The sequence below is a fragment of the Gekko japonicus genome, unplaced genomic scaffold (assembly GCF_001447785.1).
Source record: "Gekko japonicus isolate JY-2015 unplaced genomic scaffold, Gekko_japonicus_V1.1 scaffold25, whole genome shotgun sequence".
In the NCBI taxonomy this organism is placed as follows: domain Eukaryota; kingdom Metazoa; phylum Chordata; class Lepidosauria; order Squamata; family Gekkonidae; genus Gekko; species Gekko japonicus.
The window spans coordinates 342375-351909 of NW_015171502.1; the positions used below are offsets into that span (position 1 = coordinate 342375).

The 9535-nt window shown below is 51.8% G+C and overlaps 1 protein-coding gene across 1 annotated transcript in view; it reads left to right on the forward strand.

Annotated features, from left to right (window-relative positions):
• Nucleotides 1–436: 436 nt before the first annotated feature.
• The window catches only part of AQP10 (aquaporin 10), a 37232-nt gene continuing 28133 nt past the window's right edge, over nucleotides 437–9535 (forward strand). The window contains exon 1 of the mRNA XM_015419096.1: nucleotides 437–541. Within this exon, the coding sequence (XP_015274582.1) occupies nucleotides 437–541 (105 nt within the window). The remainder of the gene's footprint in view (nucleotides 542–9535) is intronic.

Consider the following 9535-nt stretch of genomic DNA (forward strand, 5'->3'; position numbering starts at 1 on the left):
AAGCTTGGTGCCGCCAGATCCGCAGGGCGCGCAGGGAAAGAGCTTGGTGGTCCTGCTCCTGGGGAGGTGGCAGTTTTTGAATGGTCCCCGGAGCAAGAAGATGCTTCCCCGCAGTGGCATGTGCGAATCTCCTGCAGAACCTCACCGAGGCCAACATCCTTTGAAGAGATGAAGCAGGCCCTGCCGCTGCAGAGGTCATAATTCCAACAGCAGGAGGGGTTGGGCATCAGAACCTCTGCCAAAGCTCTTGCCAGCTGATATTCAGGGTCCGTGCCCCTTTGCACTCTCCTTACGCAATTGGCCCGGGCAGTCAATCAGTGCGTGTCAAATGGTATAACTAGTGATTATCATCGGAAACAATCGAGTGGCGCTGGTATAAAAAGCTGCGTCCGGGGCCCTTGATTCCACACTGTCGGCTCCCTGTACCCGCCTGGCAATGATTTACGCCCGCTTCTTCGCCAAGGCACGGGGCTGCCTCCGTCTCCGCAACCTCCTCCTTCGCCAGTGCCTAGCGGAACTCCTGGGGGTCTTTGTGCTGATCGTGAGTGTCAGAGATTATTTGTTCGTGTATTGAGTTTGCCTATAGCCCACCTTCTTCCCCAATGGGAACCTAAAACGGCTTACATCCTCCTCCTCACCTTCGATTTACCCGCACTACAACAACCCTGTGCGGTAGGTTAGGCTGAGAGTGGGTGACTGGCCCAAAGTTGCCCACTGGTAGGGATGCCAGCCGCCCGATGGGACCTGGGGATCCCCTGGAATTACTGCTCGTCTCCAGACTACAGCGATCCGTTCCCCTGGAGAACATGGGTGTTTTGTAGGGTGGACTATACGGCATTGAGAGCTAGTTTGGTGTGAGAGCCAGGTTGGTGTAGTGGTTAGGAGCGTGTGGACTCTAATCTGGGAGAACCGGGTTTGATTCCCCACTCCTCCACGTGCAGCTGCTGGATGACCTTGGGCGAGCCGTAGTTCTGTCAGAGCTGTTCTTGAAAAAGAGCCGTTTCTGTCAGAGCTCTCTCAGCCCCACCTACCTCACAGGGTGTCTGTTGTGGGGATGGGAAGGGAAAGGAGTTTTTAAGCCACTCTGAGACTCCTTCGGGTACTGAGTGGAGATCGGGGGGTGGGGGCAGTGGCAGGGAAGGGTGGAGTTTGGTGAGGGGAAAGGGCCCAGTAGGGACGTGATCCTCTCTGGGGTCTACCCTTGGAAGCTGCCGTTTCCTCTCGGGAAGCTCCATAGCCTGGAGATGAGTTGTGGTCTGGGGAGACCTCCCAGCCTCCCTTCCAGGACCAGCTTCGTGTCGTGCTTAAGAGCAGCAGATTCTAATCTGGAGAACAGTGTTCGATTCCCCGCTCGTCCTCCACATGAAGCCAGCTGGGTGACCTTGGGTCGGTCACAGCGCTCACAGAGCTGTTCTCTCAAGAGCAGTTCTTTCAGAGTTCCCTCACAGGGTGCCTGTCGTGGGGAGAGGAAGGGAAGGCGATTGTAAGCTGCTCCGAGACTCCTCTGGGTAGTGAAGGGCGGGGTATAAAAACCAACACTCTCCTCCTCTTCTTCTGGTGCTGCTGGTGCTGCTTCCGTTTATTCTTATTCTTCTTGCAACCCTAGGGTGCTGAAAGATTGCAAACACCTCCTAGGGTTGCCAACTCCAGCCTGGGAAATTCCTGTAGATTTGGGGGGAGTGCCTGGCAGTTTGGGTGAAGGGAGAGACTTCAGCGGTGTGTAATGGCATAGAATCCTCCCCTCCAAAGCAGCCATTTCCTCACTATATCCTGAAGGTCGACTGAAATTCCAATAGAGAACTCCAGGCCCCACCTGGAGGTTGGAATCCCTACATTGTCTCTATATGATTTGTGCATCAAATTCTGCATAGTCTAGCAAAGACAAATAACAAATGCCAATTTGTTTGTAAGATCTGATTTCTTGGTTTCTCACCTGCTTTCTGCCTCCCGGCAGGGAGGGCATCCCAGCAGACAGCACAGAGTCAGTCAACGAACTCTCATTCAGGGTTCCCCAACAGGGTGCCCGTGGGCACCTTGGCCCCCACCAGTAATTCTCCTGGCGCCACCAAACTTTGTAAGGAAGGGCTGATGATCAGCTGCCCTCATTCAAATGAAAGGTCTTTTCACAGCGGCAGGGGTCATTTCCTACACGAGCATGCAGGAGCGGAGCTCCGGCAGTAAAGAGCCCAGGGGGCGGGCACATGCAACAAGCCCCACCCCCTGCTCCCAGCAGCCCTCAGTCAGAGCAAGAAGCAGCCAGGTAAGTTGCAGAGCCCCCCCCCAAAAAAAGTCCAAAACAGTCCAGTGGTACCTTTAAGCCAAGTTTTATTCAGGTACCAGCTCTCCCTCCTCTGTGAGGACAGATCTGCACGTTCCCCCCCCCTCCTGTAGCTAGCAATCCAAAACAGTCCAGTGGTACCTTTAAGACCAGGTTTTATTCAGGTACAGGCTCTCCCTCCCCTGTAAGGACAGATCTGCACGTTCCCCCCTCCCAATAGCTAGCAACCCAAAACAGTCCAGTGGAGCCTGAGTGGTAGGTGTTTCCCTCTGACACACTTCCGGTGATGTCAGGGGGTGTGGCATATGCAAATAAGTTATGCTAATGAGCTCCTCCACCTCTTTTTCTACGAAATGACCCCTGCACGGTGGCAATGGGAAATCAGGACTAGTAAGCGCCTGAGCTCATGTTTCCATCACCCCTTCGGGCTTTCCTTCTTTTTACTTCCCCCTTCTCTTTCTCCCCCCTCCCCCCCTGCTTTCCTTCATCCCCCCCCCCCGTGATTCTTTTGCACAGCAAGTTCTTGTGTCTGGCCCCGCCTCTTGCAGCAGCCATTTTGGGATGGCGCTCACCAGCTCATCTCGAAATTCCAGAGGTGCCCACAGGCTCAAAGCGGAGACCCCGGCTGTCGGTCTTGTATTCTTCTATGGTTGTGTGTTCTGTGAAAAAAGAAATACGTTCCATACGAATGGTGGAAATAAATGACCGGAAAGAACCTGTTTGCCCAGGATGAACCTCTAGTCCAGGGTTGGCCAAACTGCACCTCGGAAGCCTCATGTGGCTCTTTCACAGATATTGTGGGGCTCCCAGCAGGGCGGCTGGGGAAGCGAAGGGGAGGCATGGCTCCCCAGTCAGTCTTCCCTTCCCCAGCCAGTGTTTCCCTCTGCTGGGGGGGGAGCAGAGAAAGAAAGCAGCTTTACCTTTAAATGCGTTCTCAAAGCCCCCCTCCCCCACCGGCCAGCTTGGAGAAGGCATCTGTCTCTTTAAATCCCTTCTCCAAGCCAAGCTGGCCAGCATGAGGGGGGGGGGGCTTGGAGAACACATTTAAAGTTGCTTTCTTTCCACCCCCTCTCTCTCTCCTTGTCTCTCTCTTAGACAAAGAAATATAATTAGCAAACAAATAAATATGTTGTCGAAGGCTTTCACGGCCGGAGTTCATTAGCTGTTGTAGATTTTCCGGGCTGCGTGGCCATGGTCTTGGCATTGTAGGACCTGATGTTTCACCTGTAGCTGTGACTGGCGTCCTCAGAGGTATCACACAAAAGAACCTCCTCAGGAAAGCTCCTCCATTAGCATGCTTCACAGCCAGGGGAACTCCTACATGATAATGACTCAGCCCTACCCCACCTTCCTGAGTAGATATAAATTACCTGCCTACCGTTTTTCTTCTCACCGTGACACAGAGGGTGCGTTCACCGGTTGGAACCGGTGCAGTTTATGCCGGCAGAAACGCAATCAGACTCACCCTCCTTCTTCCGGATGCCTCCGTTGGACGCCCGCTCACACGCTGCGGGCGTCGGCGTTTGTTTGTTTTTTTAAAGCAGTTTGAGCATGCGCACAGGCAGCCATTCAGAGAATGGCGATTTTTGCGCATGCTCAAACTCCCCCCCCCCATTACATTTAAACTTTAAAGGTAAGCACTTACCTTTAAAGTTTAAATCCCAACCTGGCCTCCCTTAAGTCCCGGACTCCTCCGGGAAGGTAAAGTAAGGTTTTTTTTTGTTTATTTAAACAGACGCTCAGGGCAAAGCTTCGCCCAAGCGCATATCGCATAAAGTTAAAATAAAATGGCGGGGGAAAGCCGGAAGCCTCAGGCTTCCGACGGAAAGGCCTAGGCACCGGTGGAGAGCGATCAGACGCCGGGGTGCATCGTTTACCACCGTTGCAGTCTGTATACCACCACTTGGGACCTGGTAGCAGAGTGCAACGGTGTAAACGGCAACGCCGGTAAGTACACCGGTTGGAATCGTCACCTATTCCGTTATAAATGCCGCGTCTGAACGCACCCAGAGAGCACTCCGTCTTTCTGGCAGTCTCACTTATAATGTTAATAAAAAGCAGATTTCCACATTTATCAAGTAAAATGTGTGCGTGACACTTGCTCATGTCTTGCGGCTCTCAAGCACCTGACATTTATTCTGAGTGGCTCTTACGTTAAGCAAGTTTGGCCTCCCCTACTCTAGAGCCATTTTGCTGCCAGTTTTACATAATATTGAGGTGACTTGGTGGGCAGAAGTCCCACCAGGTTTGGGTAAGGGGTTGAGCTGCACTGGGTGACTGCTTTGCCTGTGTAAGGTCCCAGGTTTGATTCCCCGTTAAATGGATTCGCTGGTAGGCAACGGGGAAGATCCAAGACCCTGGAAAGCCACAGCTGCTCAGAATTAGGGTTTCCAGCTCCAGGTTTGGAAATACCTGGAGGTTTGGGGGGTGCAGATCCTGAGGAGGAAAGGGAGGGTCCTCAATGTGCTATAATGCCATAGAGTACTCCTTCCAAAGCGGCCATTTTATCCAGGAGAACTAATCTCAGTCGCCCGGAGATCAACTGTAACAGTTGGAAGGAAGTACTTCTTCACCCAAAGAGTGATTAACACTTGGAATTCACTGCCACAGGAAGTGGTGGCAGCTACAAGCATGGACGGCTTCAAAAGGGAATTAGATAAGCATATGGAGCAGAGGTCCATCAGTGGCTATGAGCCACAAGGTATAGATAGGGGCTCTGGGGCAAGTGATGCTCTGTCATCTTGGTGCTTGGGGGGGTCAACAGTGGGAGGGCTTCTAATGTCCTGGCCCCACTGGTGGACCTCCTGATGGCACTGGTATTTCTGGCCACTGTGTGATACAGAGTGTTGGACGGGATGGGCCTTTGGCCTGATCCAACATTGGCATCTCTTATGTTCTTAGTGGGAGATCTCCAGTTGTCACCTGGAGGTTGGCAACCCAATTCAGAATGGAGAACAAGACTGGTCTTGGTAGACCAAACGTCTCCTTCAGCATAAGGCGGCTTTGTGTGTTCAAATACTTTTTTTCCCCTTGAGGCGAGTTTTGGAAAGCGTCCAGAAGGCTGACGAGAGGGCAGCACAAAACGCCCAACTCTCAGGTGTGGAATGTGCACATGGAGTGATACATTTCAGAGCAGCGTGAACACTTAATGTTTAACAGGGCAGTCCTCTCGGAGGATCACGCTGGCCGGGTGAGGACAGGATTGTGACGAGATGCCGTATCTCCAAGTCAGGAGAGGGGAGGGCAATGGTGAACGTTAGGTTCGAGTCCGTAGCACTTTAGAGACTTTTTTTGGGATATGAGCTTTCAAAAGTCAAAGTCCCCTTCATCAAGTACAAGCAGAAATGGAGAGCCCTGAGAGCCCAGTTTGGTGTCGTGGTTAGGAGCGCGGACTCTAATCTGGGAGAGCCGGGTTTGATTCCCCGATCCTCCACGTGTAGCTGCTGGTGTGACCTTGGGTCAGTCACAGTTCTCTCAGCGCTGTTCTCTCAAGGGCAGTTCTCGAGAGAGCTCTCTCAGCCCCACCGACTTCACTGGGTGTCTGTTGTGGGGAAGGGAGATTGTAAACCGCTCTGAGACTCCTTTGGGTAGTGAAGGGCGGGATATAAATCCAATCTCCTACTACTACTACTTCTTCTGCCAATTTGGCTGAAGAACCTGGAGGTTTTTTGTCATCTTCTGGGGGTGTTGGGGGAGGAGGTTTCTGTGAATTTCCTGCATTGTGCAAGGGGTTGGACTAGAGGACCCTGGAGGTCCCTTCCAACTCTATGATGATTCTTCTTCTCCTTCTCCTCCTTTCACACACATTGGATGATGCCCTTTCAGTGCACTTTACCAATACTCTGCAAGTGGATTTTCCTGTTCCAAGCAAATATTAAAGTGCATTGAAAGTGCACGATTCAACATGTGTGAAAGCAGACTCAGCCAGAAGGTGGGGCGTTGCAGAGAAAGGAGTCAGGAGGCACAGGTACAATGCAAAATGTAATCTGCTGGATCAGAGCACGGGAGAAACGCTTGCAGGCAGAAGGTGTGTGAGGTGTAGGCCAGAGAACTGGGATCGCTTCATCCAGATGCCGTCCCTCCCACTAATATAAATTTCCCCTCTGAAGTCAATGGGGAGAGTAAAAGTATTGACCTTCACGTCTCCAGCTTTATCGATGAAGCCACGACGGCATTCTGGGTGCCCCAAAAGTCCACAGGCATATCTGGAACAGGAGAGGGGCTGTGGCTCAGTGCCAGAGCATCTGCTTGGCATGCGGAAGGTCCCTGGTTCAATCCCTGGCATCCCCAGTTAGAAGGATCAGGCAGTAAGCAACGCAAAAGACTCTGCCTGAGACCCTGGAGAGCTGCTGCCAGTCTGAGTAGACAATATTGACCTTGATAGACTGATGGGCTGATTCACTATAAGACCGATTTGTGCGTTCAGCTGCTGGCTCTGTAGCCAAATGCAGCTCTGCACAGAACCAAATTGTACTTTTAGCAAAGAAAATAGATCTTTAAGTTAAAGTGTATTGCCTGTGGGCACCTTTGGAATTCTGACAATGGGCGGTGGGCGCAATCAAAAAATGGCTGCCGGAGGAGCCAATCACAAAATGGCTGCTGCAGGAGGTGGGGCCAACCACAAAATGTCAGGGATCGAGGTTATATACAACTCTAATAGTAAATCTTCAACATTTCAGGCAGAAGCTCTGCTAAACAGGATGCTTTTTCATCTGCACAGCCAGTCATAAGAACATAAGAACAGCCCTGCTGGATGAGACCAGTGAGGGTCCATCCAGTTCAGCATCTTGCCTCACATAGTGGCCTCAACCAGTTCCTCTGGAGGGCCAAAGACAGGGCAGAGAGGCTGAGACCTTCCCCTCATAAGAACATCAGAAGAGCCCTGCTGGATCAGACCAGTGAGGGTCCACCTAGTCCAGCATCCCATCTCACACAGTGGCCTCAACCATTTCCTCTGGAGGGCCAACAACAGAGCAGAGAGGCCGAGGCCTTCCCCTCATAAGAACATCAGAAGAGCCCTGCTGGGATCAGACCAATGAGGGTCCATCTAGTCCAGCATCCCGTCTCACACAGTGGCCTCAACCAGTTCCTCTGGAGAGCCAACAGTAGGTTGTAGAGGCTGAGGCCTTCTCCTCATAAGAACCTAAGAAGAACCCTGCTGGATGAGACCAGTCGTCCCTCTAGTCTGGCATCCTGTCTTAAACGTCGCCAACCAGTTCCTCTGGAGGGCCAACAACAGGGCAGAGAGGCTGAGGCCTTCCGCTGATAAGAACATCAGAAGAACCCTGCTGGATCAGATCAGTGAGGGTCCATCTTGTCCAGTATCCTGTCTCACACAGTGGCCTCAGCCTGTTCCTCTGGAGGGCCAACAACAGGGCAGAGAGGCTGAGGTCTTCCCCTCAGAAGAACGTCAGAAGAGACCTGCTGGATCAGACCAGTGAGGGTCCATCTAGTCCAGCATCACATCTCACACAGTGGCCTCAACCAGTTCCTCTGGAGAGCCAACAATAGGGTGCAGAGGCTGAGGCCTTCCCCTCATTAGAACATCAGAAGAGCCCTGCTGGATGAGACCAATGGTCCATCTAGACCGGCATCCTGTCTCACGTGGTGGCCGACCAGTTCCTCTGGAGGGCTGAGGCCTTCCCCTGATGTTGCTTCCTGGCACCATTCCGGAGCTTTAGTGCCGCTGAATGGGGAGGTTTCCTTTAGTCACCATGGCTAGTAGCCACATGGATAGCCCTCTCCTCCATGAATTTAAGCCTCTTTTAAAGTTATCCATGCCCGCATCCCTTACTACATCAGCTGGAAGCGAATTCCACATTTTAATCACTCTCTGTGTAAAGAAATATTTCCTCAGCAACTTTCAAGCATTTGAAAACATGTTTGTTAATGCCAACCTATGCATTCGTGGGTTGGATCCTACCACCCCTGTGCTAGAGGAACGTGCAAGTAGCTATGAGACAACACGGTAGGATCTAACGAAGGATGTGAAGCGCCCCAGTATTCAGATCTTTTGTTACGTGAGGGTTTTTTTTTTAATTGATGTGTTTTTCTATGAATATTGGGCACATGACGATCCCCAAACAGGGTTATTGCGGCTTTATCAGCCAAATCAGTATATTCTACAAATGCATTTTACCTAATCTTATTGCCAGCAATAATTGTCAGTTCTGATAAAGGACTCAGTCATATGCAAAGAAAGGGACTGAGCCTGGCTAAAGGTAAAGACCTGAACTCAAACGCCCTGAGTCACATTATTGCTTACTGTGTTTGTTTTGAGGCTGGACTGGCATGCGTCGTAATGTCCAATACTCCCTATCAGAACAGTAGGAAATTTAAAGATAAAACGGTTGCAAATGCATAGTGCCAACCTCTAGATTGCTATCTCTCACCCCAGACATGAAACAGATCCCCCCAGCAGGGTTGCCTGTCTCCAGGTGGGGCCTGGAGAGCTCCTGGAGTTACAACTGCTCTCCAGTCAACAGAAATCAGTTCTCCTAGAGAAAATGGTTGCTTTGGGGGGGCGGCGGATTCTGTGGCATTATACCCCTTTGAGGTCCCAAACTATACCAGTTTGGTGTAGTGGTTAAGAGCACGGACTCTAATCTGGGAGAACTGGGTTTGATTCCCCACTCCTCCCCATGCAGCTACTGGTGTGACTTTGAGTCAGTCACAAGTTCTCTCAGAGCTGTTCTCTCAAGGGCAGTTCTCGGGACAGCTCTCTCAGCCCCACCTGCCTCACAGGGTGTGTGTTGTGGGGAGGGGAAGGAGATTGTAAGCTGCTCTGAGACTCTTGAGTGAAGGGCGGGGTAGAAATGTAATCTCTTCTTCTCTTCACCCCTCCCCAAAACCCACCCTCCTCAGGCTCCGACCCCAAATCTCCAGGAATTTCCCAATTCAGAGCTGGCAACCCAACTGCCCCAAAACAGTGGGGGGAAATTAAGGTTGCCAACTCTGGTTTGGGAAATACCTGGAGATTTTTGGGGTATATCCCGAGGAGAACAGGGTTTGGGGAGGCGAGGGGAGGGATCTCAGCCAGATACAGGGCCACAGAGTCCACCCTCCAAAGCGGCCATTTTCTTCAGATGAGCTGATCTCTGTTGCCGAGAGATCAGTTGGAATAGTGGGAAATCTCCAGCCATCACCTGGAGCTTGGCAACCCTAGGGAGAAGTGAACCCCCTGTTTGCTCCCTGGTCCATCTCCCCATCTTGTACCTGAAGTGGCCAGCCGGAATCCAGGGGTGCCGGTGAGCAAAG